The 24,996-nt window shown below is 59.4% G+C and overlaps 2 protein-coding genes and 6 non-coding genes across 12 annotated transcripts in view; all 8 read right to left on the bottom strand.

Annotated features, from left to right (window-relative positions):
* Window positions 1-293: 293 nt before the first annotated feature.
* IL34 (interleukin 34) lies at window positions 294-10,476 on the bottom strand. 5 transcript variants are annotated; one of them, XM_064159802.1, is made up of 7 exons: window positions 10,406-10,476; window positions 8,868-9,087; window positions 8,669-8,772; window positions 8,350-8,460; window positions 7,403-7,576; window positions 1,241-1,379; window positions 294-1,126 (listed from the first exon to the last, which is right to left on the bottom strand). In XM_064159802.1, exons 2-7 carry the CDS (start codon window positions 8,893-8,895, stop codon window positions 1,107-1,109), a joined length of 576 nt encoding a protein of 191 aa, XP_064015872.1. In that variant the 5' UTR covers window positions 8,896-9,087; window positions 10,406-10,476; the 3' UTR covers window positions 294-1,106. The 5 variants fall into 5 exon arrangements, with proteins under 5 accessions (XP_064015872.1, XP_064015871.1, XP_064015874.1 ...); XM_064159801.1 differs by having other exon boundaries at window positions 8,868-9,175; window positions 10,406-10,468; XM_064159804.1 differs by lacking the exon at window positions 10,406-10,476 and having other exon boundaries at window positions 8,669-8,788; window positions 8,864-9,421.
* Window positions 1,421-1,491, bottom strand: TRNAG-GCC (transfer RNA glycine (anticodon GCC)). The gene has a single exon. It is a non-coding gene; the product is annotated as a tRNA-Gly (tRNA).
* On the bottom strand, window positions 2,441-2,511 carry TRNAG-GCC (transfer RNA glycine (anticodon GCC)). The gene has a single exon. It is a non-coding gene; the product is annotated as a tRNA-Gly (tRNA).
* Window positions 3,278-3,348, bottom strand: TRNAG-GCC (transfer RNA glycine (anticodon GCC)). Its single transcript has one exon. It is a non-coding gene; the product is annotated as a tRNA-Gly (tRNA).
* Window positions 4,112-4,182, bottom strand: TRNAG-GCC (transfer RNA glycine (anticodon GCC)). The gene has a single exon. It is a non-coding gene; the product is annotated as a tRNA-Gly (tRNA).
* Window positions 4,943-5,013, bottom strand: TRNAG-GCC (transfer RNA glycine (anticodon GCC)). The gene has a single exon. It is a non-coding gene; the product is annotated as a tRNA-Gly (tRNA).
* TRNAG-GCC (transfer RNA glycine (anticodon GCC)) lies at window positions 5,774-5,844 on the bottom strand. Its single transcript has one exon. It is a non-coding gene; the product is annotated as a tRNA-Gly (tRNA).
* A 5,021-nt stretch (window positions 10,477-15,497) lies between the features above and the next one.
* The window catches only part of SF3B3 (splicing factor 3b subunit 3), a 57,551-nt gene continuing 48,052 nt past the window's right edge, over window positions 15,498-24,996 (bottom strand). Inside the window, exons 22-26 of the mRNA XM_064160535.1 lie at window positions 23,010-23,222; window positions 22,010-22,108; window positions 21,282-21,425; window positions 19,547-19,651; window positions 15,498-16,426 (exon numbers count right to left, since the gene is read on the bottom strand). Of these exons, the coding sequence (XP_064016605.1) occupies window positions 16,286-16,426; window positions 19,547-19,651; window positions 21,282-21,425; window positions 22,010-22,108; window positions 23,010-23,222 (702 nt within the window). The 3' untranslated portion in view covers window positions 15,498-16,285. The remainder of the gene's footprint in view (window positions 16,427-19,546; window positions 19,652-21,281; window positions 21,426-22,009; window positions 22,109-23,009; window positions 23,223-24,996) is intronic.

Here is a 24,996-nt window from a genome sequence, read left to right as displayed (position 1 = left end):
GAATGAACCTGGGGAGGGGACAGGCAGCAGGCCAGCCCCCAGCCCCTCCGGCGTCTCACGCAGCCAAGCACAGCAAACACATCCAGGTGGCTTCCTACCCGGGCTGACAGGAGCAGCTCAGCAGGAGGTGGCTCTGGAGGTCTCTATATTGGGGTGAAGATCTGCCCTGGGGGAGCAGGAGGACACCACTACCCCCACCCAGAAGAAAAAGCAGTGGGAAGCAGGGAGGTGGGGAGTGGGTTTTTTTGGGAGAGGTTGGAGAATCCCAGCAGGAAGCTGTCTGGAAGCTGAGCTGCAAGGCTGAAGAACCACCTGGTGTTTAATGGAAGCAGAGGGAAAAGTACAAACCCGGAGGGATTGGGGTGATGCCTGGGCAGGGGCTGTGCCCTCCTGGCTCACCATCTCCATCCTGCAGCAGAAGGGGCCTGGCATTATGGATGGGGCCAACTCCATGGCCAGGAAGAGTTCCAGAGAGGGTGGCAATTGGTCCCAGAGAGGGTGGTGTTTGGTCCCAGAGAGAGTGGCATCTGGTCCCAGAGAGGGTGGCATTTGGTCCCAGAGAGGGTGGCATTTGATCCCAGAGAGGGTGGTGTTTGGTCCCAGAGAGGGTGGCATCTGGTCCCAGAGAGGGTGATGTTTGGTCCCAGAGAGGGTGGCATTTGATCCCAGAGAGGGTGGCATTTGGTCCCAGACAGAGTGGCATCTGGTCCCAGAGAGGGTGGCATTTGATCCTAGAGAGGGTGGCATCTGGTCCCAGAGAGGGTGGCATTTGATCCCAGAGAGGGTGGCATTTGGTCCCAGACAGAGTGGCATCTGGTCCCAGAGGAGCTGGCAATTTGTCCCAGAGAGGATGGAGTTTGGTCTCAGAGGGAGTGGCGTTTGGTCCTGACTGGGCTTGGCAGTCGGTCCCAGAAGGGGGTGGCAAATGCTCCAAGAGGGGGTGGCAAACGCTCCAAGAGTGGCTGGCACTTGTCTCCGCTTTTGCATCTTCCTACAGGACCTCCCCCGCCCACGGAGAGGCTCTCCTGGGGGAGGTCAGAGCAAAGGCAGCATCCCGAGCTCCAGGGCGAGGAGAAGGCATCGAGTGAGGGGATCTTCTGTGCTGTTTAGGTAGACTCCCACCGACCTGGGCAGAGGGCACAGCTGTCAGCGCGTGGGCCAGGACCTCCCCCACACCCCCCCCACGCCTGGCATCTCTGTTTAGGAAGGTCCTCCCCTCCCCACCCCGGTCCCCACTCACAGGGTGCCCCATAGAGCATCCTCATGACCTTGAGGCAGTTGTCCAGCAGTGCCTTGGGGCGCACAGGCTTCCTCCGGCTCTGGGCGCCGCCGCTGTGCACCAGCTTCACCAGCTCTGCCACCACCTCTTCCACGTCTGACTGCAGGGGGAGGGAGGGGGCAAAAAGGGGCAAGGTTTGGTTGCATTGGCCGGGAATCGAACCCGGGCCTCCCGCGTGGCAGGCGAGAATTCTACCACTGAACCACCAATGCCACGCTGCAACCCGCTCCCTGCCCTCACCCACGGCACCAAACACCCAGCCTGTGGGCACAGCAGGTATCTGCTGCTGCCTAACAGCTCTCACGCTCAGCACTCATCACCCCATGCCTTGCAACGCAAACGCTCCTCGCACATGTGCCACACGTGCCACAGAGCAGGCCAGGCACACCCCTCACACCACTCACCCTCGCTCACACAGCACAACACAACACACACACTGCACACAACAACACACACACTCCTCACACGCAGTGGCCATGCTCCCTCACACCAAACTGCCCCCACACTGACACCAGGGCACAGATGCTCTCTGGCATCCAAACACCTCCTCACACTGGCCCCACACTGACACCAGGACACAGATGCTCTCTGGCATCCAAACACCTCCTCACACTGGCCCCACACTGACACCAGGACAGGGATGCTCCCTCACACACAAACACCTCCTTCACTGACCCCACACTGACAACAGGACACAGGTTCTCCCTCACACACAAACACCCCCTTCACATTGGCCCCACACTGACACCAGGACACAGATGCTCCCTCACACACAAACACCTCCTCACACTGGCCCCACACTGACACCAGGACAGGGATGCTCCCACACACACAAACACCTCCTCACACTGGCCCCACACTGACACCAGGACAGGGATGCTCTCTGGCATCCAAATACCTCCTCACACTGACCCCACAGTGCCACCAACACACGGATGCTTCCTGGCACCAACACAGCTCCTCCCACTGGCCCCACAGTGCCACCAATACAGGGATGCTTCCTGGCACCAAACCATCCTTTCCCAGTCCCTCCTCCCATGCCACCGAGCCAGCAACAGTCGCTGCCAAGCGGATTGGGGTGTCCCAGGAGTCCGCCTCCACGGATTCCACGTGGATCTCGGCGAGCCCCTCCAGGGCAGGGTTGTGCAAAAGTATAGGTGCTGCATTGGCCGGGAATCGAACCCGGGCCTCCCGCGTGGCAGGCGAGAATTCTACCACTGAACCACCAATGCCAGATGTGCAGCTGCTCCCCAGATGTGCTCCCACAACACACGAACCGGCCAGGGGCAGCAGTGGGGACGGGCACTGCTGCCTCACAACTCCACACCACTATCCACCCCAGCACCTATCTCTTCCTCACCACTCTCCTCCTGCCTCCAACGCAAGCCTTTCCCCTTGCCCTGCACACACTTTGCACTCTTAGGACACCCTCCACAGCTCCCTCTCTCCTCACAACTCCACACCACAACCTCCATGCACTTCGGATCCCCACTGCTCAAACACTTGCCACAGCATGCATACACACACACACACACAACACCCAAAACATGCTGCCCTGGGCCTGCACAAGCACCACACAGCTCTCAGCTCCACAGGGAGTGCCTTGATCCATGCCACGGAGCTCTGCTGTCTCCAGCCAGGGAGCCTCATTGCCACTGACAGACAGAGAGACTTAGTGCCAGCCAGCTTGGCACACTCACAGACACCAAGCCATGAACAGCTACCCCTGAGCCACTGGCCCTTAGTGCCACCAAGTTCTCTGGCACAGCCCCTCAGCTCCTGCTTTGGCAGGAGGGTTGGACGAGATGACCTTTCCAGGTTCCTGCCAGCCCCCGGCATTGTGTGGTTCAAATGTCACCAAAGGGCAGTGCCTGCGTTCCGCCCAGCCAGCAATGGCACCGCAGAGAGGAGCAGGTGGCATAGGGTGGGCAAGGGGAAGCTGCAGGCTGCCGTTGGCAGCGTCGCCGTGAGGGCAGTGTTGTGCAAAAGTGTAGGTGCTGCATTGGCCGGGAATCGAACCCGGGCCTCCCGCGTGGCAGGCGAGAATTCTACCACTGAACCACCAATGCCAGATGTGCAGCTGCTCCCCAGATGTGCTCCCACAGCTCACGAACTGGCCAGGGGCAGCAGTGGGGACGGGCACTGCTGCCTCACAACTCCACACCACAATCCACCCCAGCACCTATCTCTTCCTCACCACTCACCTCCCGCCTCCAACTCAAGCCTTCCCCATTGCCCTGCACACACTTTGCGCTCTCAGGACACCCTCCACAGCTCCCTCTCTCCTCACAACTTCACACCACAACCTCCATGCACTTTGGATCCCCACTACTCAAATACTTGCCACAGCACACACACACACACACACACAACACCCAAAACATGCTGCCCTCGGCATGCACAAGCACCGCACAGCTCTCAGCTCCATAGAGAGTGTCCTCATCCCTGCTGGGGAGTTTTGCTGCCCCAACCAGAGAGCCTCATTGCCACTGACAAACAGAGAGACTTAGTGCCAGCCAGCCCAGCACCCTCACAGACACCAAGCCATGGAGAGCTAACTCTGAGCCACTGGCCCTCAGTGCCACCAAGTTCTCTGGCACAGCCCCTCAGCTCCTGCTTTGGCAGGGAGGTTGGACGAGATGACCTTTCCAGGTCCCTGCCAGCCCCCGGCATTCTGTGGTTCAAATGCCACCAAAGGGCAGCGCCTGCGTTCCGCCCAGCCAGCGATGGCACTGCAGAGAGGTGCAGGTGGCATAGGGTGGGCAAGGGGAAGCTGCGGGCTGCCGTTGGCAGCGTCGCCATGAGGGCAGTGTTGTGCAAAAGTGTAGGTGCTGCATTGGCCGGGAATCGAACCCGGGCCTCCCGCGTGGCAGGCGAGAATTCTACCACTGAACCACCAATGCCAGATGTGCAGCTGCTCCCCAGATGTGCTCCCACAGCTCACGAACTGGCCAGGGGCAGCAGTGGGGACGGGCACTGCTGCCTCACAACTCCACACCACAATCCACCCCAGCACCTATCTCTTCCTCACCACTCTCCTCCTGCCTCCAACGCAAGCCTTTCCCCTTGCCCTGCACACACTTTGCACTCTTAGGACACCCTCCACAGCTCCCTCTCTCCTCACAATTTCACACCACAACCTCCATGCACTTCAGATCCCCACTGCTCAAACACTTGCCACAGCACACACACACACACACAACACCCAAAACATGCTGCCCTGGGCCTGCACAAGCACCGCACAGCTCTCAGCTCCACAGGGAGTGCCTTGATCCATGCCACGGAGCTCTGCTGTCTCCAGCCAGGGAGCCTCATTGCCACTGACAGACAGAGAGACTTAGTGCCAGCCAGCTTGGCACACTCACAGACACCAAGCCATGAACAGCTACCCCTGAGCCACTGGCCCTTAGTGCCACCAAGTTCTCTGGCACAGCCCCTCAGCTCCTGCTTTGGCAGGAGGGTTGGACGAGATGACCTTTCCAGGTTCCTGCCAGCCCCCGGCATTGTGTGGTTCAAATGTCACCAAAGGGCAGTGCCTGCGTTCCGCCCAGCCAGCAATGGCACCGCAGAGAGGAGCAGGTGGCATAGGGTGGGCAAGGGGAAGCTGCAGGCTGCCGTTGGCAGCGTTGCCGTGAGGGCAGTGTTGTGCAAAAGTGTAGGTGCTGCATTGGCCGGGAATCGAACCCGGGCCTCCCGCGTGGCAGGCGAGAATTCTACCACTGAACCACCAATGCCAGATGTGCAGCACTCCCCAGATGTGCTCCCACAGCTCACGAACTGGGCAGGGGCAGCAGTGGGGACAGACACTGCTGCCTCACAACTCCACACCACAATCCACCCCAGCACCTATCTCTTCCTCCCCACTCACCTCCTGCCTCCAATGCAAGCCTTTCCCCATTGCCCTGCACACACTTTGCACTCTCAGGACACCCTCCACAGCTCCCTCTCTCCTCACAACTCCACACCACAACCTCCATGCACTTTGGATCCCCACTGCTCAAACACCTGCCACAGCACACACACACACACACAACACCCAAAACATGCTGCCCTCGGCATGCACAAGCACCACACAGCTCTCAGCTCCATAGAGAGTGTCCTCATCCCTGCTGGGGAGCTCTGCTCTCTCCAGCCAGAGAGCCTCATTGCCACTGACAAACAGAGAGACTTAGTGCCAGCCAGGCCAGCACCCTCACAGACACCAAGCCATGAACAGCTGCCCCTGAGCCACTGGCCCTCCGTGCCCCCAAATTCTCTGGCACAGCCCCTCAGCTCCTTCTTTGGCACGGGGGTTGGGCGAGATGACCTTTCCAGGTCCCTGCCAGCCCCTGGCATTGTGTGGTTCAAATGTCACCAAAGGGCAGCACCTGTGTTCCGCCCAGCCAGCGATGGCACCACAGAGAGGTGCAGGTGGCATAGGGTGGGCAAGGGGAAGCTGCGGGGTGCCGTTGGCAGCGTTGCCGTGAGGGCAGTGTTGTGCAAAAGTGTAGGTGCTGCATTGGCCGGGAATCGAACCCGGGCCTCCCGCGTGGCAGGCGAGAATTCTACCACTGAACCACCAATGCTACACGAAGGCTCCCTCCCAGCCCTCACCCACGGCACCAAACACGCGGCCCGTGGGCACAGCAGGTATCTGCTGCTGCCTGACAGCTCTCACGCTCAGCACTCACCACCCCATGCCTCGCAACGCAAATGCTCCTCGCACATGTGCCACACATGCCACAGAGCAGGCCAGGCACACCCCTCACACCACTCACCCTCACTCACACAGCACAACACACACACTGCACACAACACACACACACCCCTCATGCACAACAGCCATTCTCCCTCATGCACAGACACCTCCATCACTGCCCCCACACTGACACCAGGACACAGATGCTCCCTCACACACAAACACCTCCTCACACTGACACCAAGACAGGGATGCTCTCTCACACACAAACACCTCCTCACACTGGCCCCACACTGACACCAGGACACAGATGCTCCCTCACACACAAACACCTCCTCACACTGACACCAGGACAGGGATGCTCTCTGGCATCCAAACACCTCCTCACACTGACCCCACAGTGCCATCAATACAGGGATGCTTCCTGGCACCAACACAGCTCCTCCCACTGGCCCCACAGTGCCACCAACACAGGGATGCTTCCTCACACACAAACACCTCCTCCCACTGACACCGGGACATGGATGCTCTCTGGCATCCAAACACCTCCTCACACTGACCCCACACTGCCGCCAGGACAGGGATGCTCTCTAGCACCAACACAGCTCCTCCCACTGCCCCCACAGTGACACCAACACAGGGATGCTCTCTAGCACTCAAACACCTCCTCACACTGCCCCCACATTGACACCTCCCACTGCCCCCACACTGACAGCAGGGCAGGGATGCTCTCTAGCACTCAAACACCTCCTCCCACTGCCCCCACATTGACACCTCCCACCGCCCCCACACTGACACCAACACAGGGATGCTCTCTAGCACTCAAACACCTCCTCACACTGCCCCCACATTGACACCTCCCACTGCCCCCACACTGACCGCAGGGCAGGGATGCTCTCTAGCACTCAAACACCTCCTCCCACTGCCCCCACATTGACACCTCCCACCGCCCCCACACTGACACCAACACAGGGATGCTCTCTAGCACTCAAACACCTCCTCACACTGCCCCCACATTGACACCTCCCACTGCCCCCACACTGACCGCAGGGCAGGGATGCTCTCTAGCACTCAAACACCTCCTCCCACTGTCCCCAGCACAGGGATGCTCCTTCACACACAATACAGTTCCTCCCACTGCCCCCACAGTGCCACCAACACAGGGATGCTCCCTGACACCAAACCAACTCCCCAGGACTGCCCCACAGCTCTAGGTGCCAACCTCTGCCCCACAGCAGCTACCCACACCAGCTCTACATGCAGGGAAGGCCATTCATGCCCCTGTGTGTGTGTATGTCCCCAAGTGTGTCACACCTTTGCCACCCCAACATCTGTGCATCTGTCATGTGGACACTCACTACGTGTGTCCAAGTGCCCAGGCAGCAGCCGTGAAGGGCACTGCCAAGCTGGGGTGGTGGGCATGGGGGTGTCCAGGGTGTCCCCACCTGCTGGTACTGGCTGAACTCCTCGCCCAGGGCATCAAAGAGCCGGGCCAGCTCCTGGGTGTACCTCCAGGATGGATGCTTCTCCGGCAGCACCTCACGGATGCGCAGCACGGCCTGGGAGCTGATGTGGAACCAGAGGTACCTCAGGGCCACCTCCGACACCGTCCCATTGCGCTGCGGGCAAGAGGGTGCCCCAGGTGAGACCCACGCAGCCCCACGGGTCTCCAGGGTGGCCCTGTCCCATTGCACTGTGGTGCCCCAGGTCAGACCCACACAGCCCCATGGCTGTCCCTGTCCCATTGCACTGTGGTGCCCCAGGTCAGACCCACACAGCCCCATGGCTGTCCCTGTACCATTGCACTGTGGTGCCACAGGTCAGACCCACACAGCCCCATGGGTGCCCCTGCCCATTGCACTGTGGTGCCACAGGTCAGACCCACACAGCCCCATGGGTGCCCCTGCCCATTGCACTGTGGTGCCCCAGGTCAGACCCACACAGCCCCATGGCTGTCCCTGTCCCATTGCACTGTGGTGCCACAGGTCAGACCCACACAGCCCCATGGGTGTCCCTGTCCCATTGCACTGTGGTGCCACAGGTCAAACCCACACAGCCCCACGGCTGTCCCTGTCCCATTGCACTGTGGTGTCCCAGGTCAAACCCACACAGCCCCACGGCTGTCCCTGTCCCATTGCACTGTGGTGCCCCAGGTCAGACCCACACAGCCCCATGGGTGTCCCTGTCCCATTGCACTGTGGTGTCCCAGATCAGACCCACACAGCCCCATGGGTGTCCCTGTCCCATTGCACTGTGGTGCCCCAGGTCAGACCCACACAGCCCCATGGGTGTCCCTGTCCCATTGCACTGTGATGCCCCAGGTCAGACTCATACAACCCCATGGGTGCCCAGGATGCCCTTCTCATGGTGCCATCCCCTGCTGCCCCCTTACCAGGCGGGTGATGTTGGATGGCCTCAGCACCTCCTCATACTGGACCTGCACTGTGTAGTCGATGGGGAAGTAGTGTTTCTGGAAAGGTGGAGAAGCCTCCTGGCAGTGCTTCTGGCAAGCCAAAGCCACAGGGCACAACCCTGCCAGCCTCTGTGCCACCCCAGCAGACCCTTTTGACACGCTCAGGGTGCCAGGCAGAAGCAGCGCTGGGTACCACTAGGTGGTGGCACCCCTTCGGCACAGCAGAAGTGCTGCCCTCCCTCCCCATCTTCACACACCCCCCCTCTTTGTGCCCTCCGTGTGCCCCGGCGGGGGTTACCATGTACTGCAGGCGCATCTCGTACCGCAGCTTGTCCTGCAGCAGGCGGCTCAGCTCGCATTCGCCCGGCGCCGCAGCCTCCAGCCCCAGCACGGCCATCACACCTGGGCAGCCAAAAAGCTGTCACCCCCGAGGTGACCCCCCTACACACACACCTCCCCGCGATGCCACTCGCCCCCCTGGCCGGGCTCTTACTCACACAGGACGGCCGCGTAGCCCTGCCGCATGGTGATGGTGAGCACGGGTGGGCGACTACATGGCCCAGGCTCTCCGGGGGCCTCCTGGGCAGCGGGGGACGAGGGACAGGCGCAGGTGCTGGGTTGCTCTCCCGTAGCCCCAGGTGGTTGTCCCCTGCCATGGATCGGGGGTTAAGTCCCCTTTGCCGGGGTGCTCCCCGCTGGCTTCTCCTCTCCAGCTGGCTGCGGGGAGGCAGCAGGTCCCGGGGCCATCACAGGGGTGCTCATCAGGGGGGTCGCACGACCCCTCCCCTGCGCTGCAAGAGGGGATCTGGGGAGGGGAGAGAGCCCCTGGCTGCAGCCCCAGGGCGTGCGGCTGCCCCGGCGGCAGCCCCCAGCCCCAGCAGGAGGGCACCCACCCGGGGGGCTGCGGGGAAGGGGCAGCCCCAGGTGGGCTCAGAGGGCTGTGGGTGGCCGTGGAGCAGTGGGTGCCTGTGTCCAGGGCTTCCCCCAGCACCACCCCTCGGGGATTTCCAGGGTGGGGAAGGCCCAGCCCAGCCCCATCAGCCCAGCCCCATCAGCCCAGCCCCATCAGCCCAGCGATGAGTTTGTCCAGCCTCAGCAGGAGCCACACCGAGGAGCAGCAGCAGCAGCAGAGGGGACAGGGCTGGTGAAGCGGCCAGGCGACCCCACGCCGGGTGCCCACGCAGAGGGGTGTCCCCGCAGCCCCGTGAAGGGGTCTGTGCTATGCCCCTGAGCTGTCGCAGTGGGAGCAGAAGACCACAGCGTGTCTCTTGTGCCCCATCCTCCAGGGCAGGTCCCCAGGCGGACAGGCTGTGCTGTGTCCCCACGCAGCGTGGCTGGCACGCAGGGGCTGCCCCGTGCCATGTCCCAGCACAAACGGGACCCCCCCCGCTGCTGCTGTATCGGTTCCCCACGCACAGGGGGCCACGCCATGTCCCACGGCCAGACGATTGTGTCGTGCCCTTACTCCACACCCCCACGCAAAGCGGACCACGCTCTGCCCCCTCCCCCCAGCCCCACGCCTTGTCCCACGGCCAGATGATTGTATCGTGCCCTTACTCCACGTCCCCACGCAAGACGGACCACGTCCCAAGGGAAAGCAGCCGTGTCCCCGCGGTGTGTCCCCACACAAAGGTGCCATGCCGTGCCCCCGTGCCACTCCCACGGGAAGGCAGCTGTGCCCTGTCCCGGGTTATGCACCCACCCCAGGTCCCCACGCAAAGTCACCGTGCCGTGGCCCCACGTGAGAGGGACCCACCTCATGTGCCCACGACACATCCCCACGCGAAGGGACCCACGTGCCATGTCCTGCGCCGTGTCCCCACGCCGCGTCCTTGCCCCACAGCCCCACGCAGGCGGCCCACGCCGTGCCCCCACGGCACGCCCCGGGGGGAAGGCAGCCGTGTCGTGTCCCCACGCGATGTCCCACCCCGCGTCCCCACTCCAAGCGACCCCACACCGCGTCCCCACGCCGGGCCGTGTCCCCGGGCCATGTCCCCACGCCGTGTCCCCCCGCAGCGCCTCAGCCCGGACCCACCTGGCGCGGTGCGTGGCGGCGGCTGCGGGACGCGGTCTCCCCGCGGGCGGCGGCGGGGGCCGGGCGCCGGGAGGCGGGCGGGGGGCGGCGGCGGGGAGCGGGCGGGGCGGCCGCCAGGGGCCGGGCGGGGAGCTGGGCACCGAACGACCGCCCCGCACCGGCCGGCACCGAGCCGGAGCTCCGTCGGCCCTGCCCTGCCCTGCCCTGCCCTGCCGCCGGGGAGCGCGGCCGCCCCAGCAGCTGGAACCGGGGTGCGCAGATAGCGCGGGAGGGGGGGGCGTGGGGGGCCGCGGATAGCACGGGTGGGAGGACACGGGGTGCGCAGATAACGCGGGTGGCGGCTCGGCTCGGCCGGGTGGCAGCAGGGTGCGTGGCTGGTCCAAATGAGTGTCCCCAAGGTGCTCAGCTAACCCAAATGAGTGTCCCCAGGGTGCTCAGCTAACCCAAATGAGTGTCCCCAGGGTGCTCAGCTAACCCGAATGAGTGTCCCCAAGGTGCTCAGCTAACCCAAATGAGTGTCCCCAAGGTGCTCAGCTAACCCAAATGAGTGTCCCCAAGGTGCTCAGCTAACCCGAATGAGTGTCCCCAGGGTGCTCAGCTAACCCAAATGAGTGTCCCCAGGGTGCTCAGCTAACCCAAATGAGTGTCCCCAGGGTGCTCAGCTAACCCAAATGAGTGTCCCCAGGGTGCTCAGCTAAGCCGAATGAGTGTCCCCAGGGTGCTCAGCTAACCCAAATGAGTGTCCCCAGGGTGCTCAGCTAAGCCGAATGAGTGGCCCCAGGGTGCTCAGCTAACCCAAATGAGTGTCCCCAGGGTGCTCAGCTAAGCCGAATGAGTGTCCCCAGGGTGCTCAGCTACCACAAATGAGTGTCCCCAGGGTGCTCAGCTAACCCAAATGAGTGTCCCCAGGGTGCTCAGCTAAGCCCAATGTGTGTCCCCAGGGTGCTCAGCTAACCCAAATGAGTGTCCCCAGGGTGCTCAGCTAACCCAAATGAGTGTCCCCAGGGTGCTCAGCTAACCCGAATGAGCGTCCCCAAGGTGCTCAGCTAACCCAAATGAGTGTCCCCAGGGTGCTCAGCTAAGCAGAATGAGTGTCCCCAGGGTGCTCAGCTAACCCAAATGAGTGTCCCCAGGGTGCTCAGCTAACCCGAATGAGTGTCCCCAGGGTGCTCAGCTAACCCAAATGAGTGTCCCCAGGGTGCTCAGCTAAGCAGAATGAGTGTCCCCAGGGTGCTCAGCTAACCCAAATGAGTGTCCCCAGGGTGCTCAGCTAAGCTGAATGAGTGTCCCCAGGGTGCTCAGCTAACCCAAATGAGTGTCCCCAGGGTGCTCAGCTAAGCCGAATGAGTGTCCCCAGGGTGCTCAGCTAACCCGAATGAGTGTCCCCAGGGTGCTCAGCTAACCCAAATGAGTGTCCCCAGGGTGCTCAGCTAAGCCGAATGGGTGTCCCCAGGGTGCTCAGCTAAGCTGAATGGGTGTCCCCAGGGTGCTCAGCTAAGCAGAATGAGTGTCCCCAGGGTGCTCAGCTAAGCAGAATGAGTGTCCCCAGGGTGCTCAGCTAAGCTGAATGTGTGTCCCCAGGGTGCTCAGCTAACTCAAGTGAGTGTCCCCAGGGTGCGTGGCTGGTCCAAATGAGTGTCCCCAGGGTGCTCAGCTAACCTGAATGAGTGTCCCCAAGGTGCTCGACTAACCCCAATGAGTGTCCCCAGGGTGCTCAGCTAACCCAAATGAGTGTCCCCAGGGTGCTCAGCTAACCCCAATGAGTGTCCCCAGGGTGCTCAGCTAACCCAAATGAGTGTCTCCAGGGTGCTCAGCTAAGCCCAATGTGTGTCCCCAGGGTGCTCAGCTAACCCAAATGAGTGTCTCCAGGGTGCTCAGCTAACCCCAATGAGTGTCCCCAGGGTGCTCAGCTAACCCAAATGAGTGTCTCCAGGGTGCTCAGCTAACCCCAATGAGTGTCCCCAGGGTGCTCAGCTAACCCAAATGAGTGTCTCCAGGGTGCTCAGCTAAGCCCAATGTGTGTCCCCAGGGTGCTCAGCTAAGCCGAATGGGTGTCCCCAGGGTGCTCAGCTGCACTGGCTGGGTGTCCCCAGGGTGCTCAACTAGTCCCTATTGGTGTCCACACAGGTAGCCCACATGGATGTCCCCAGAGTGCCCTGTCAACCCAGCTGGGTACCCTCAGGGTGCTCAGCCCTTCTAGGTCTCTCCCTGCTCCTTGAGGTGCTTGGCTACCACACTGAGCTGCTTGGGTGCCCCAGCTGGGTGCCCCCCAGGGTGCTCAGCTAACCTTCCTGGATGCCTTGCTTGCCCCTTGGGGTGCCTCAGCTGGGTGCCCCCCAGGGTGCTCAGCTAACCTTCCTGGACGCCTTGCTTGCCCCTTGGGGTGCCCCAGCTGGGTGCCCCCCAGGGTGCTCAGCTAACCCTCCTGGATGCCTTGCTTGCCCCTTGGGGTGCTTGGGTGCCTCAGCTGGGTGCCCCCCAGGGTGCTCAGCTAACCCTCCTGGATCCTTGCTTGCCCCTTGGGGTGCTTGGGTGCCCCAGCTGGGTGCCCCCCAGGGTGCTCAGCTAACCCTCCTGGACGCTTTGCTTGCCCCTTGGGGTGCTTGGGTGCCCCAGCTGGGTGCCCCCCAGGGTGCTCAGCTAACCTTCCTGGATGCCTTGCTTGCCCCTTGGGGTGCCCCAGCTGGGTGCCCCCCAGGGTGCTCAGCTAACCCTCCTGGATGCCTTGCTTGCCCCTTGGGGTGCTTGGGTGCCCCAGCTGGGTGCCCCCCAGGGTGCTCAGCTAACCCTCCTGGATGCCTTGCTTGCCCCTTGGGGTGCTTGGATGCCCCAGCTGGGTGCCCCCCAGGGTGCTCAGCTAACCCTCCTGGATGCCTTGCTTGCCCCTTGGGGTGCCCCAGCTGGGTGCCCCCCAGGGTGCTCAGCTAACCTTCCTGGATGCCTTGCTTGCCCCTTGGGGTGCTTGGGTGCCCCAGCTGGGTGCCCCCCAGGGTGTTCAGCTAACCTTCCTGGATGCCTTGCTTGCCCCTTGGGGTGTCTGTCTGCCCCAGCCGGGTGCCCCTGTGGTGCCCAGCTATGCCACAAGCCCCACTGGTGCCCGGGGTGCTGGGCCAGCCCTGCAGCATGCCGCAGGGTACCCATCCAGCCCAGCAGGATGCCCACATACGACCAACCACCTTGCACACCATGGGCACCCTGGGCTCTCCTGGCCAAGTGTCCCAGGGTGGCTTTGGGTGCACCTCGAAGTGGATGTCAAACCAGCCCTGGCACGCCGGGGTGGGTGGCAGTGCCCAGCCAGCTCCACGTCCAAGGGGCCGGTGGGTCCTCGGCTGGCCGAGGAGCAGCAGGACCTTGCTGCGTTGTCTCCTCAGCATCCTGCAGGGCCGAGGCGCAGGCGGGAGCAGGGGTGCGGGATGGGGACACGCACACAGGCGGGACGCTGTCCGCTCCCGCAGCGAAGCCCCAGGGCCAGCCAGGGGCCGCCGGGCGCAGGCAGGCGGCGGAGGGGCTCAGCGCTCGCCGGGAAAGGCGTGGGAAGGGAATGTGCTCCTTGCGCCCGGCGCAGCGCGCTGGGATTCCCCTGGCACCGAGTCAGGGCCGCGGCTCCGCTCCTGCCAAGCTTCCCGCCAGGCCTCACCAGCGCCCCGGGCACGGCCTTCGTCTCCTTCCTCGCTCCAAGCTAGGGCAGGAGCCGATCCAGCTTCGGTGTCCGCGGGGATTTCGCCCGCGGCTGCTGCAGGCGGTGGGAGGAAGCCATTCAAGAGCCTTCCCTGCCCACGTAGCCACCAAGCAGCTTGGCAGGCGAGGAGGAGGAGGAGGGAGAGTGTGCCCACCTTGGCTGGAAATCACCCACTGGTGCCAGCCCGAGGGAAAGGGCCCCCAGCACATGGCACCTGTGAGTCAGCAGTTGCCAGGCACCCAGCCAGGGCTTGGGAGAGCTCCTGCCTCAGCTTGGAGCCCCCCCAAACAAAGGGGAGCTGGGGGCACATCCAGTGCCCAGAGCAGCCCCTGCCAGGCTTTGCAGGGTGCCAGGCACCTGCTTGTGTCTGCAGTTTGGGAATGCCCTGACTCCCCTTCCCAGGTGGAACTGCACCCATAGGAATGTCAGCTTCTGCAAGGAAGTGCTCCTTGATCCCTGTGGGAGAAGAAGGGCATGGAGAATGCCAGGAGCACTGGGTGGGTACCCAACGGCCCTGCCAAGCCAGATGCTAGAACCCCCCCCAGGCTGAGCTGATGTTTTTATCCCTCCCTTGCCACAGCTGTCACCAGGGAGGGGGCATGAAGCCCTGCAGAGGCTGGGTGAGGCAAACAGCAGTGCCTGGGTGCCACATGGGAGCCAAAGGGTGCAGCCCTGGAGGGGCTGGGTGCCACGTGGGAGCCAAAGGGTGCAGCCCAGTGCCAGATGGGAGCCAAAGGGTGCAGCCCTGGAGGGGCTGGGTGCCACATGGGAGCCAAAGGGTGCAGCAGGCCCCAGCTCACCCAGGCTTGCAGCAACGAATGAAAAAGGGAGTGGAACACAGGGCAGGAGGCTCCTGGATGTCACCAGAGGCCACCTGAGCACCGGGCAGGGAGCAGCCAGGCCCCTTCCCAGGCTGCCACGCCCCAGGGGAGGGCTCCAGCTCTGCAGCCAGAGCCAAGGCAGGAGTCAGGCAGGGAAGCAAAACTGAGCAGAGGAAATCCCAGGAAGCTAAGAGCAGGGAGAAATCTTCCCTGAGCCTTCCCGGCAGTCAGCTGCTCCTCCCAGAGCTGTTCCCGGCTCTGCATGAGCCCTGAGGCACAGCCATGCCCTGGCAGCGCTGGAGGAACAGTAGTTGGGGTAAAGACCCCTCCCACCTCCTCTTCCTCCATGTACTACCCCCCCCCCTTCCCCCGGGGCAGAGCGGCGCTGGGGAGCAGAAGGACTCGCTGCTGGGCTCGGGGCCAGCTCCAGGCTGAGCTCAGGGTGGGGACAGAAGGGCTCAGATCGCTACAGCTTGGCACCAGCCTCTGGGCAGGCTGCGGGTGGGCACGTTTCTGAGCCCCCCCCCCTGCTGCTCCTGCCGGGTCAGGAGGAGCAGCTGCTGGGAAGGAGAGGAGGCCAGAGTCGGGCGAGTTAAAACCCAGGCTTTTATTCTTGCTGTGCTGCTCACACTCCGAGCCTGGAGACGCTGCTCCTGCCAAAGTTATTATGAAACAAATCAAGTCCCAGACTCAGGCTTCTTTCCCCACCCCCAAGAGAGTCAACATTGTACAAAACTCTATTTACAGGGAAAACAGTCAGAAAAGGGAGAGTCCAAAAAAAGCCCCCACGACGCAGCAGAAAACCTTCAGGGCAAGTGTGACAAGCCCTGTACACAGCCAGGCTCCCCACTAGCTGTTCCCAGGGCCAAGTAGATGCCCAGGGCTTCTTGCCACCGACTAGCAAGAGGAGCCTGGGGGGCTCCTGAGTCACACTCAACAGCTCCTTCCTTCACCAGCAAGCTGGGCTACGGCAGAGCCCAGATGCCACCGGCAGAACCGGATCCCACGGAGCACTCGGCTGGAGCTGCCCAGCAAGGCAGCACAAGAGCTCCTTGGGTTGCTGCTCCATCCTAAAGAGGGGCTGAGGAGCTGGGGGGTCAGAGGCAACCTGAGCACTTCACGCTGGGGGTTGGAAGGTAGAACATCTCAGGAGCCTTTCACCTGAAGCAGGGGGATGGTGTTGGGAGACCTAATACTGTGTTTACTGGGGGTCACCTTACTCTGAAGCATTAAACCAAGAGAAGCAAACAAATCTCTGAAAACAAAAAACAAAAAGGGAGGGAGGGAAAGAGGAGAAACCAAAAGAAGAGAAGCAGAAGGAAGGAGATTCCTCCTCCTGGACTGTGCCTGAAGAGCATCCCCAGCAGCCCAACTCTGCTCTCAGAAAGCATAGCGAGTGCGGATGTCCTCCAGCTTCTTGGACACCTCAGGTGGGGTCCGGTCCAGTTCTTCAGCCACATTCTTCTGTTTGTTGGGTTCCATGGAGTTGAACTGCTCACACAGGTCCCCATCGATCACATTCTGCAAGGGTAGAAGGAGGGAAAAAAAGAGAAGGGGAGAAGCATTGAATCAGCACCACAGAAGAGGCACTGAACCCTGCCTAACCGAGGGGGGAGACGCACAAACAGTTTGTTCCCAGGAGCTTCTTAATCCCCTCCTGGAAACAAGACCAAGCTCGGTGACCTCATCTGCTGAATAGCAGCAGTGAGTAGCAAAGTGACTGAGCAGGCTTGATTAATGAAGGGAGAAACCCCAAAAGCCTGGGTGCAGCTGAAGAACCACACAAGGGGTGGGAAGAAGGATCAGCCTCCAGCCCAGGCACTGCTGGGGAGGCTGCGGAAGGTGGCTGAGGGGCAGCGGCAGTTAGATGGGAGACGTCTCCCTGCTGCAGGTCAGCCTCGGGATGGAGGAGATCAGCTTCTGGGCTCACTTTTGTGATGTCCTGATGTAGCTACCACATTGTTACTGTGGCCCTTCTGTGGCATCCTGATGTAGCTACCACATTGTTACCGTGGCCCTTCTGTGGCATCCTGATGTAGCTACCACATTGTTACTGTGGCCCTTCTGTGGTATCCTGATGTAGCTACCACATTGTTACTGTGGCCCTTCTGTGGCATCCTGATGTAGCTACCACATTGTTACCGTGGCCCTTTTGTGGCATCCTGGTAGTAGCTACCACATTGTTACTTTGGCCCTTCTGTGACATCCTGATGTAGCTACCACACTGTTACTTTGGCCCTTCTGTGACATCCTGATGTAGCTACCACATTGTTACTTTGGCCCTTCTGTGGCATCCTCATGTAGCTACCACATTGTTACTGTGGCCCTTCTGTGGCATCCTGATGTAGCTACCACATTGTTACTGTGGCCCTTCTGTGGCATCCTGATGTAGCTACCACATTGTTACTGTGGCCCTTCTGTGGCATCCTCATGTAGCTACCACATTGTTACTGTGGCCCTTCTGTGGCATCCTGATGTAGCTACCACATTGTTACTTTGGCCCTTCTGTGGCATCCTGATGTAGCTACCACATTGTTACCGTGGCCCTTCTGTGGCATCCTGATGTAGCTACCACATTGTTACTGTGGCCCTTCTGTGGCATACTCATGTAGCTACCACACTGTTACTTTGGCCCTTCTGTGGCATCCTGATGTAGCTACCACATTGTTACTTTGTCCCTTCTGTGGCATCCTGATGTAGCTACCATATTGTTACTTTGGCCCTTCTGTGACATCCTCATGTAGCTACCACATTGTTACCGTGGCCCTTCTGTGGCATCCTGATGTAGCTACCACATTGTTACTTTGGCCCTTCTGTGGCATCCTGATGTAGCTACCACATTGTTACTTTGGCCCTTCTGTGACATCCTCATGTAGCTACCACATTGTTACTTTGGCCCTTCTGTGACATCCTCATGTAGCTACCACATTGTTACTTTGGCCCTTCTGTGACATCCTCATGTAGCTACCACATTGTTACCGTGGCCCTTCTGTGGCATCCTCATGTAGCTACCACATTGTTACCATGGCCCTTCTGTGGCATCCTGATGTAGCTACCACATTGTTACTTTGGCCCTTCTGTGGCATCCTGATGTAGCTACCACATTGTTACTGTGGCCCTTCTGTGGCATCCTCATGTAGCTACCACACTGTTACTTTGGCCCTTCTGTGGTATCCTGATGTAGCTACCACATTGTTACTGTGGCCCTTCTGTGGCATCCTGATGTAGCTACACATTGTTACTTTAGTCCTTTTGTGGCATCCTGATGTAGCTACCACATTGTTACTGTGGCCCTTTTGTCACAGCATTTAGCAGCCAACAGGTTCCAACTTGGTTCCTCAGGAGCAGGAACAAATTGCTGCTACCAAGACTTCCATTTCCAGTAGTGGCTAAGAAAACAGCCCCCACCCCAGGCAGCAGCCAGTGATGGAACCAGAGAATGGCAGGGCTTTGGGAAAGGACCTCTGGAGATCATCCAGTGCAACCCCCCCTGCCAGAGCAGCATCACCCAGGGCAGGGCACACAGGAACACACCCAGGTGGGGTTTGACAGCTGCAGACTGCTGCTTCCCTAATGGAACCAGAGATTGAATGGCAGGGATTTGGGAAGGGACTTGTGGAGATCATCCAGTCCAAACCCCCTGCCAGAGCAGCATCACCCAGGGCAGGCCACACAGGAACACATCCAGACAGGGTTTGGGAAGTCTCCAGAGAAGGAGACTCCACAACCTCTCTGGGCAGCCTGCCCCAGGGCTCCAGCACCCTCACACCAAACAAGTTTCTCCTCATGTTGAAGTGGAACTTTCTGGGTTCCAGCTTGTACCTGTTTTTCCCTGTCCTGTCAGTGGGCACCAGCAAAAAGAGCCTGGCACCTTCATCCTCAGTCCCACCCCTCAGATATTTACAGACACTGAGCAGGTTCCCTCTCAGCCTTCTCCTCTCTAACCAGCCCCAGGGCTCTCAGCCTTTCTTCACAGCAGAGATGTTCCAGTCCCTTCATCATCCTCACAGCCTCTGTTGGACTCTCCCCAGCAGTGCCCTGTCTCTTTGGAACTGGGGAAGGCAAAATTTGGCACAGTATTCCAGGTGTGGTCTCATTAGGGCAGAGGGGAGGAGAACCTGCAGTGCTGCTTAGGGCTGTTGTGGCCAAAGTGTAGAACTTGGCCTTGTTCAGTCTCATCCCCTTGGCCTCTGCCCACCCATGCAGCCTGCCCAGGTCCCTCTGCAGGGCTCTGCTGCCCTCCAACAGCTCCACAGCTGCTCCTAGCTTGCTGCCATCTGCAGCCTCACTGCTGCTGGACTCAATCCCCTGCTTCAAAGCATCAATGAAGATACCGACCAGGCCTGTGCCCAGCACTGCTCCCTGGGGCACACCACCAGTGCCAGCTGCCAGCTGGATGTGGCCCCATTCATCACCACTCTCTGTGCCCAGCCCTCCAGCCAGTTCCTGACCCATACCAGAGTGACTCCGTTGCAGCCACCAGCTGCGCCAGGAGCTGCTTGTGGCAGATGGTGCTAAAGGCTTTGCTGCAGTCCAAGTAGACTCCATCCCCAGCCTGCCTCACATTCACCAGGCAGGTGAACTTGATCATAAAAGGAGGTCAGGTTGGTCAGGCAGGACCTGCTGCCCACTCAGACCTACCTTCACCGGGAAGTAGTAGGAGCGGAAGCTGAGGTGGTCTCGGCCGCACAGAGGGGGATGCTCCGACCTCAGGTGCATCTCCACGTGCTGGAAGAAGTCATGATCCTGGGGGGGAATGAAGAACAGTTTGTCACATATCTCACCTCACCAGGGACACTGACATCTAGAGAGGTGTGTCTGAAACACTGCTGCTAGGTTCTGCTAAGAGCAGCCAAGGTTAGCCTGGCAGCACTCACAGCAGCAGCTGGCAGCGCCACCCTGGCTAGGATCAGCTTCCCAGGAAGAGGAGCATCCAGCAGCTGGGCACAGTGTGGAAGTGCAGCTCAGTGTCAGCATGTTGGAAACCACTGCTCCAGGAGGCCACAGTTAAGTGGAGAGGAGAGTATCACCCTCAGGACTTCAAACATCAGAGCTTCAGCACAAAGCAGGTCAAAAGGTCCTTCCTCAGACTCTAAAAGACCCAGAAGCTCCTCTAAAGCATCAGAATTCTGGGTTCAGTTTTGGGGCCCTCACTCCAAAGAGGGCACTGAGGTGCTGGAGAGCAAGCCCAGAGAAGGGCAATGAAGCTGGTGAAGGGACTGCAGCAGCTGAGGGAGCTGGGGTGGTTTAGTCTGGAGAAAAAGAGGCTCAGGGGAGACCTGATTGCTCTTTATAGATCCCTGTAAGGAGGTTGGAGTGGGGTAGGGTTGGTCTCTTCTCCCAGGATGAGAGGAAATAGCTTCCCATTATGCCAGGGCAGGTTTAGGTCAGACATGAGGAACAATTTCTTCCCCAAAAGGGCTGTCAAGGCCTGTCCCTGGCTGCCCAGGGCAGTGATGGAGCTCCCATGGCTGGAGAGGTTTCCAAGCTGTGTAGAATCATAGAACCAACCAGGCTGGAAGAGACCTCCAAGCTCATCCAGGCCAACCTAGCACCCAGCCCTGTCCAGTCAACTAGACCATGGCACTAAGTGCCTCATCCAGTCTTTGCCTGAACACCTCCAGGGATGGTGACTCCACCACCTCCCTGGGCAGCCCATTCCAATGCCAATCACTCTCTCTGCCAACGACTTCCTCCTAACATCCAGCCTGTACTTCCCCTGGCACAACTTGAGGCTGTGTCCCCTTGTTCTGTTGCTGGTTGCCTGGGAGAAGAGGCCAACCCCACCTGGCTACAACCTCCCTTCAGGTAGTTGTAGACAGCAATGAGGTCACCCCTGAGCCTCCTCTTCTCTAGGCTAAACACCCCCAGCTCCCTCAGCCTCTCCTCATAGGGTTTGTGCTCCAGGCCCCTCCCCAGCTTTGCTGCCCTTCTCTGGACACCTTCCAGCACCTCAACATCTCTCTTGAACTGAGAAGCCCAGAACTGGACGCAGCACTCAAGGTGTGGCCTGATCAGTGCTGAGCACAGGGGCAGAATAACCTCCCTTGTCCTAGTGCCCACACTGCTCCTGATGCAGGCTGAGGGCCATGGTTTAGTGGTGCCCTGGCAGTGCTGGGCAAAGGGTTGCAATGGATGATCTGAAAGGTCTCTTCCAACCCAAAGGATTCTGCGGTTGCAGAAGAGTGCAAGAAGAAAACCACTTCCCAGAACCAATGCAGGAGCTCTGTTTGCATCAGAGCCTGTCCCACAGCCACAGGCTTCCCTGCAGAGCCCCAGAGTATCCCTCAAGGGACCCAGCACATTCCTGCAGTGCCTGGGGAAAGAGCACTCGGAGCAGCAGTGACAGTGCAGCACAACGACAGGGCTGGCTCACCTCGTGGGAAGTAAATGGGACCAAAATTCCTATTCCTCCTGACAGGGTGGTGTAGACAAGAGACTCAGAGCCTCCTGGGATGAGTGTGGTCTTCTGCAAGGACAGCACAGTCTCTCCCACGTGGTAATTCATGATCACTTCAGCCTGCAAGTCAAGCAGAGAGGCCTGTGTTTGCTCTGGGGCTTTATCATCAGCTGAAAGGCTCGAGAGAGAGGGAAGCAGAATCAATGTGGCCACCTGCCAGGTCTGAAATGCCCTTCTGAAGGGGAAGAGCCTTCCCACCTGTGACCAGATGGCACCACTCAGCATGCTGCTCAACTGCCCTCTGGAGCTAGGCACAGGGATGTGAGTAATGAGGGAAAGCAAACAAGGCTGCTGCTGCAATCAGACAGCACCAAACTGGCCTCAGCTGCCACTGCAGACTCAGAACTGGCCCCTGGGGACAGCACAAAAAGAATCACCCACGCCATAGTGGCTGTGCAGGAGCACATCTGCCAACACATCTGGCCACCACTGCAGAGCACTTCAAAGAACAGCAGCACAACCACCACAGAATGCATTGGTTTGGAAGGAACTCTCAAACCCTTGGCTCAATCTCCCTGCAACCAGCAAGGATATCTCCAACCAGATCAGGCTGCCCAAGGTCACATTAAATTTGACCTTGATTGTCTCCAAGGAGAGCTGCTCAACCACATCTCAACACCCACGTGTCTGCCAGGAAGCATTACCTTCTGTGATGCTCCATTAAGCAGCCCTCTGTCCCAGAGTGCTTTGTTGCCTGTGGGATCCTCATCTACCTCATCGTTGGTGTTGGGTGGCAATCTCACCTGCATTGCAAGAAGAAGAAAAGGGCAGTGAGGGGTTAGAGAAGCAGCACATTACCTCTGGAGAATCCCTGAAAGGTCACTTTGGTGGACTCTAGAGGAACCACTTTATCCTTAAGAGCAAAATCCACCTGCTCCTCCAACAAAGCCTTCAGAGCTCAACACAACTGCCAAGATCTATGGCCTAGGACTCAAAAAATACAGGCAGGACCTCCTGACCAGGCTCTGCCTTGGCTTAACACTTGCAGATCAGCCTGAGAAGCAGAGTCAAAACGATTCAAAAGGTGGTTCCCAGCAAGGAAACAGTGTGATGTGTGTGTGTGGGGGGGGCAGGAAAGGCAAAGAGGATGGATTGTGTGAGTGGGTCAAACCCTGCCGGCGATGTGCCCAACACTCATTGAACTCTGCACTCCAAAGCACCCCAGCACGCTTCAGAGAGAGATCAAAGCCCTGGCACAAGGACCAAGCTCTTCTTTCCTCCTCCTCTGCTGACACCCAGCCAAGCAGGGAAGTGTCAGCACCGACTAAGCCAATTTGGAGAGGAAGAAGCAGAGAAAACTCAATGCCAGGGAAAGCAACTAAGAGCGATAACCCTGCCACCAACTCTCGCAGGGGCCCTTTCCCAATCACAAAGCTTCTTCATAACAAAAGTAGGGTTTTATTTGGGGGTGGAGGGTCAAATTTGAACCCAAATTGACTGTTTCAGGAAATGGGATCTTTTCATTAGCCAGCTTGATAAACAGCAGTGTGTGTGTCCCCCCTATTAAAAACAAGTGAATGGTACAGGGCGTTGGTCTCCAGCTGGGTTTGGAGCTTCATTCTTTTAAGACAAATCATGGAAGGGGGGAGAAAGAGGCATGGGTTTGTTGTTTATGTTTTTTTTTCCATCCCGAGGCACACTCACCACACAGATGTTGCCAAACTTGTCTGCTCCAGCCACGGTGTCATAGTCCAGGAGGGTGGCAGTGGTGACCCAGCGCGGGTAGGTGTCGTCGGCGAAGATGATCAATTGGTTCTCGTTCCGCTTGTAGCGCACCCAGATGAAGCTCTCCTGAACGTCTGAAACAATCACCCTGTGCCCAATGGTTTGGATGCCACAGATGTAGTTGGCAATGTGCTGGTTGGAGAGAGGGAGGAGAAAAAAATCTGAGTGGCTCCTGACAGGTTAACTCTGCCATATTCATAGCTCAACTTGCCTCACCCTGGCGTTGTTCCCGCTGTGAAGCTACCTCTCGTCCCTGGCAGACTGCAGGCTCAAGTTGAACAGAGAATGGTTGGGGTTGGAAGGGACCTCAAGGATCAGCCAGTTCCAACCTCTTGCCATAGGCAGGGACATCTCCCACTAGGACAGGTTGCTCAAGGCTTCATCCAACCTGGCCTTGAACACCTTCACAGAGCCACTTCTCATCCCTGGCAGACTGCAGGCCCAAGTTGAACAGAGAATGGTTGGGGTTGGAAGGGACCTCAAGGATCAGCCAGTTCCAACCTCTTGCCATAGGCAGGGACATCTCCCACTAGAACAGGTTGCTCAAGGCTTCATCCAACCTGGCCTTGAACACCTTCACAGAGCCACCTCTCGTCCCTGGCAGACTGCAGGCTCAAGTTGAACAGAGAATGGTTGGGGTTGGAAGGGACCTCAAGGATCAGCCAGTTCCAACCTCTTGCCATAGGCAGGGACATCTCCCACTAGGACAGGTTGCTCAAGGCTTCATCCAACCTGGCCTTGAACATCTCCAGGGAGGTTGGGGAGCACAGAAGCACCCAATGTGATCTTTGATCACATTGGGTGCTTCTGTGCTCCCCAACCTCCCTGGGCAACCTGTGCCAGGCTCTCACCACCCTCACTGCAAAGAACTTGTTCCTAACATCCAGTTCCAATCTCCCCTCTGCCACTTTAAACCCATTCCTCCCCGTCCTGTCATTCCCAGACCCTGTCACTAGTCCCTCCCCAGCCTTCCTGTAGCCCCCTTCAGATACTGGAAGCCCACTCCAAGGTCTCCTCCAAGCCTTCTCTTCTCCAGGCTGCAGAGCTCCAACTCTCTCAGCCTGTGCTCAGAGCAGAGCTGCTGCAGCCCTCTCAGCATCTTGGTGGCCTCCTCTGGACTGGCTCAAACAGTTCTATGTCCTTCTTGTGTTGGGGGCTCCAGAACTGCACACAAGACTGCAGGTGGGGTCTGAGGAGAGCAGAGCCAAGGGGCAGAATCCCCTCCCTTGCCCTGCTGCCCACACTTCTCACATCATCAGTGCAGGACCTTCCAACCTGATGTCCACCACACAGCAGAGGGAAGTTCTCCTTCTCCTTTACTATGCCCCACTGAGGCCATGTTTGGAGTACTGGGTCCAGTTCAAGAGGCAGGGAAGTGCTGGAGAGTCCAGGAGAGGCTACAAAGCTGCTGATAGGCCTGGAACAGCTCTGGGAAGAGCAAAGGCTGAGAGCCCTGGGGCTGAGAGCCTGCAGAAGAGCAGCCCCAGAGGGCATCTCATCAATGCTCAGCAAGAGCTAAAGGAGCTGTGGGGGGTAGGAGGATGGGGACAGACTCTTGTCAGTGGTGCCCAGGGACAGGACAATGGGCATGAACTGGAACCCAGGAGGTTCCATCTGAACAGGAAGAGAAACTTGTTTGGTGTGAGGGTGCTGCAGGCCTGGAGCAGGCTAGGCAGAGAGGCTGTGGAGTCTCCTTCTCTGGAGAGCTTCCAACCCCAGCTGGGCATTGTGCTCCTGGGCAAGCTGCTGTGGGTGCCCTGCTCGAGCAGAGAGGATGACCTGCAGAGGTCCTTTCCTAACCCCATCTGGGATCCTGTAACCACTCTCAGCCTGCTGAGCATGACACTACACATGCAGAGAACATGCTGATGAGTCTGGGAAGTGAGCTGCCAGGGACAGCCCTGCA

This window comes from Pogoniulus pusillus, chromosome 20, assembly GCF_015220805.1.
Source record: "Pogoniulus pusillus isolate bPogPus1 chromosome 20, bPogPus1.pri, whole genome shotgun sequence".
Lineage (NCBI taxonomy): Eukaryota > Metazoa > Chordata > Aves > Piciformes > Lybiidae > Pogoniulus > Pogoniulus pusillus.
This window is presented reverse-complemented; position numbering and strand designations above follow the sequence as displayed.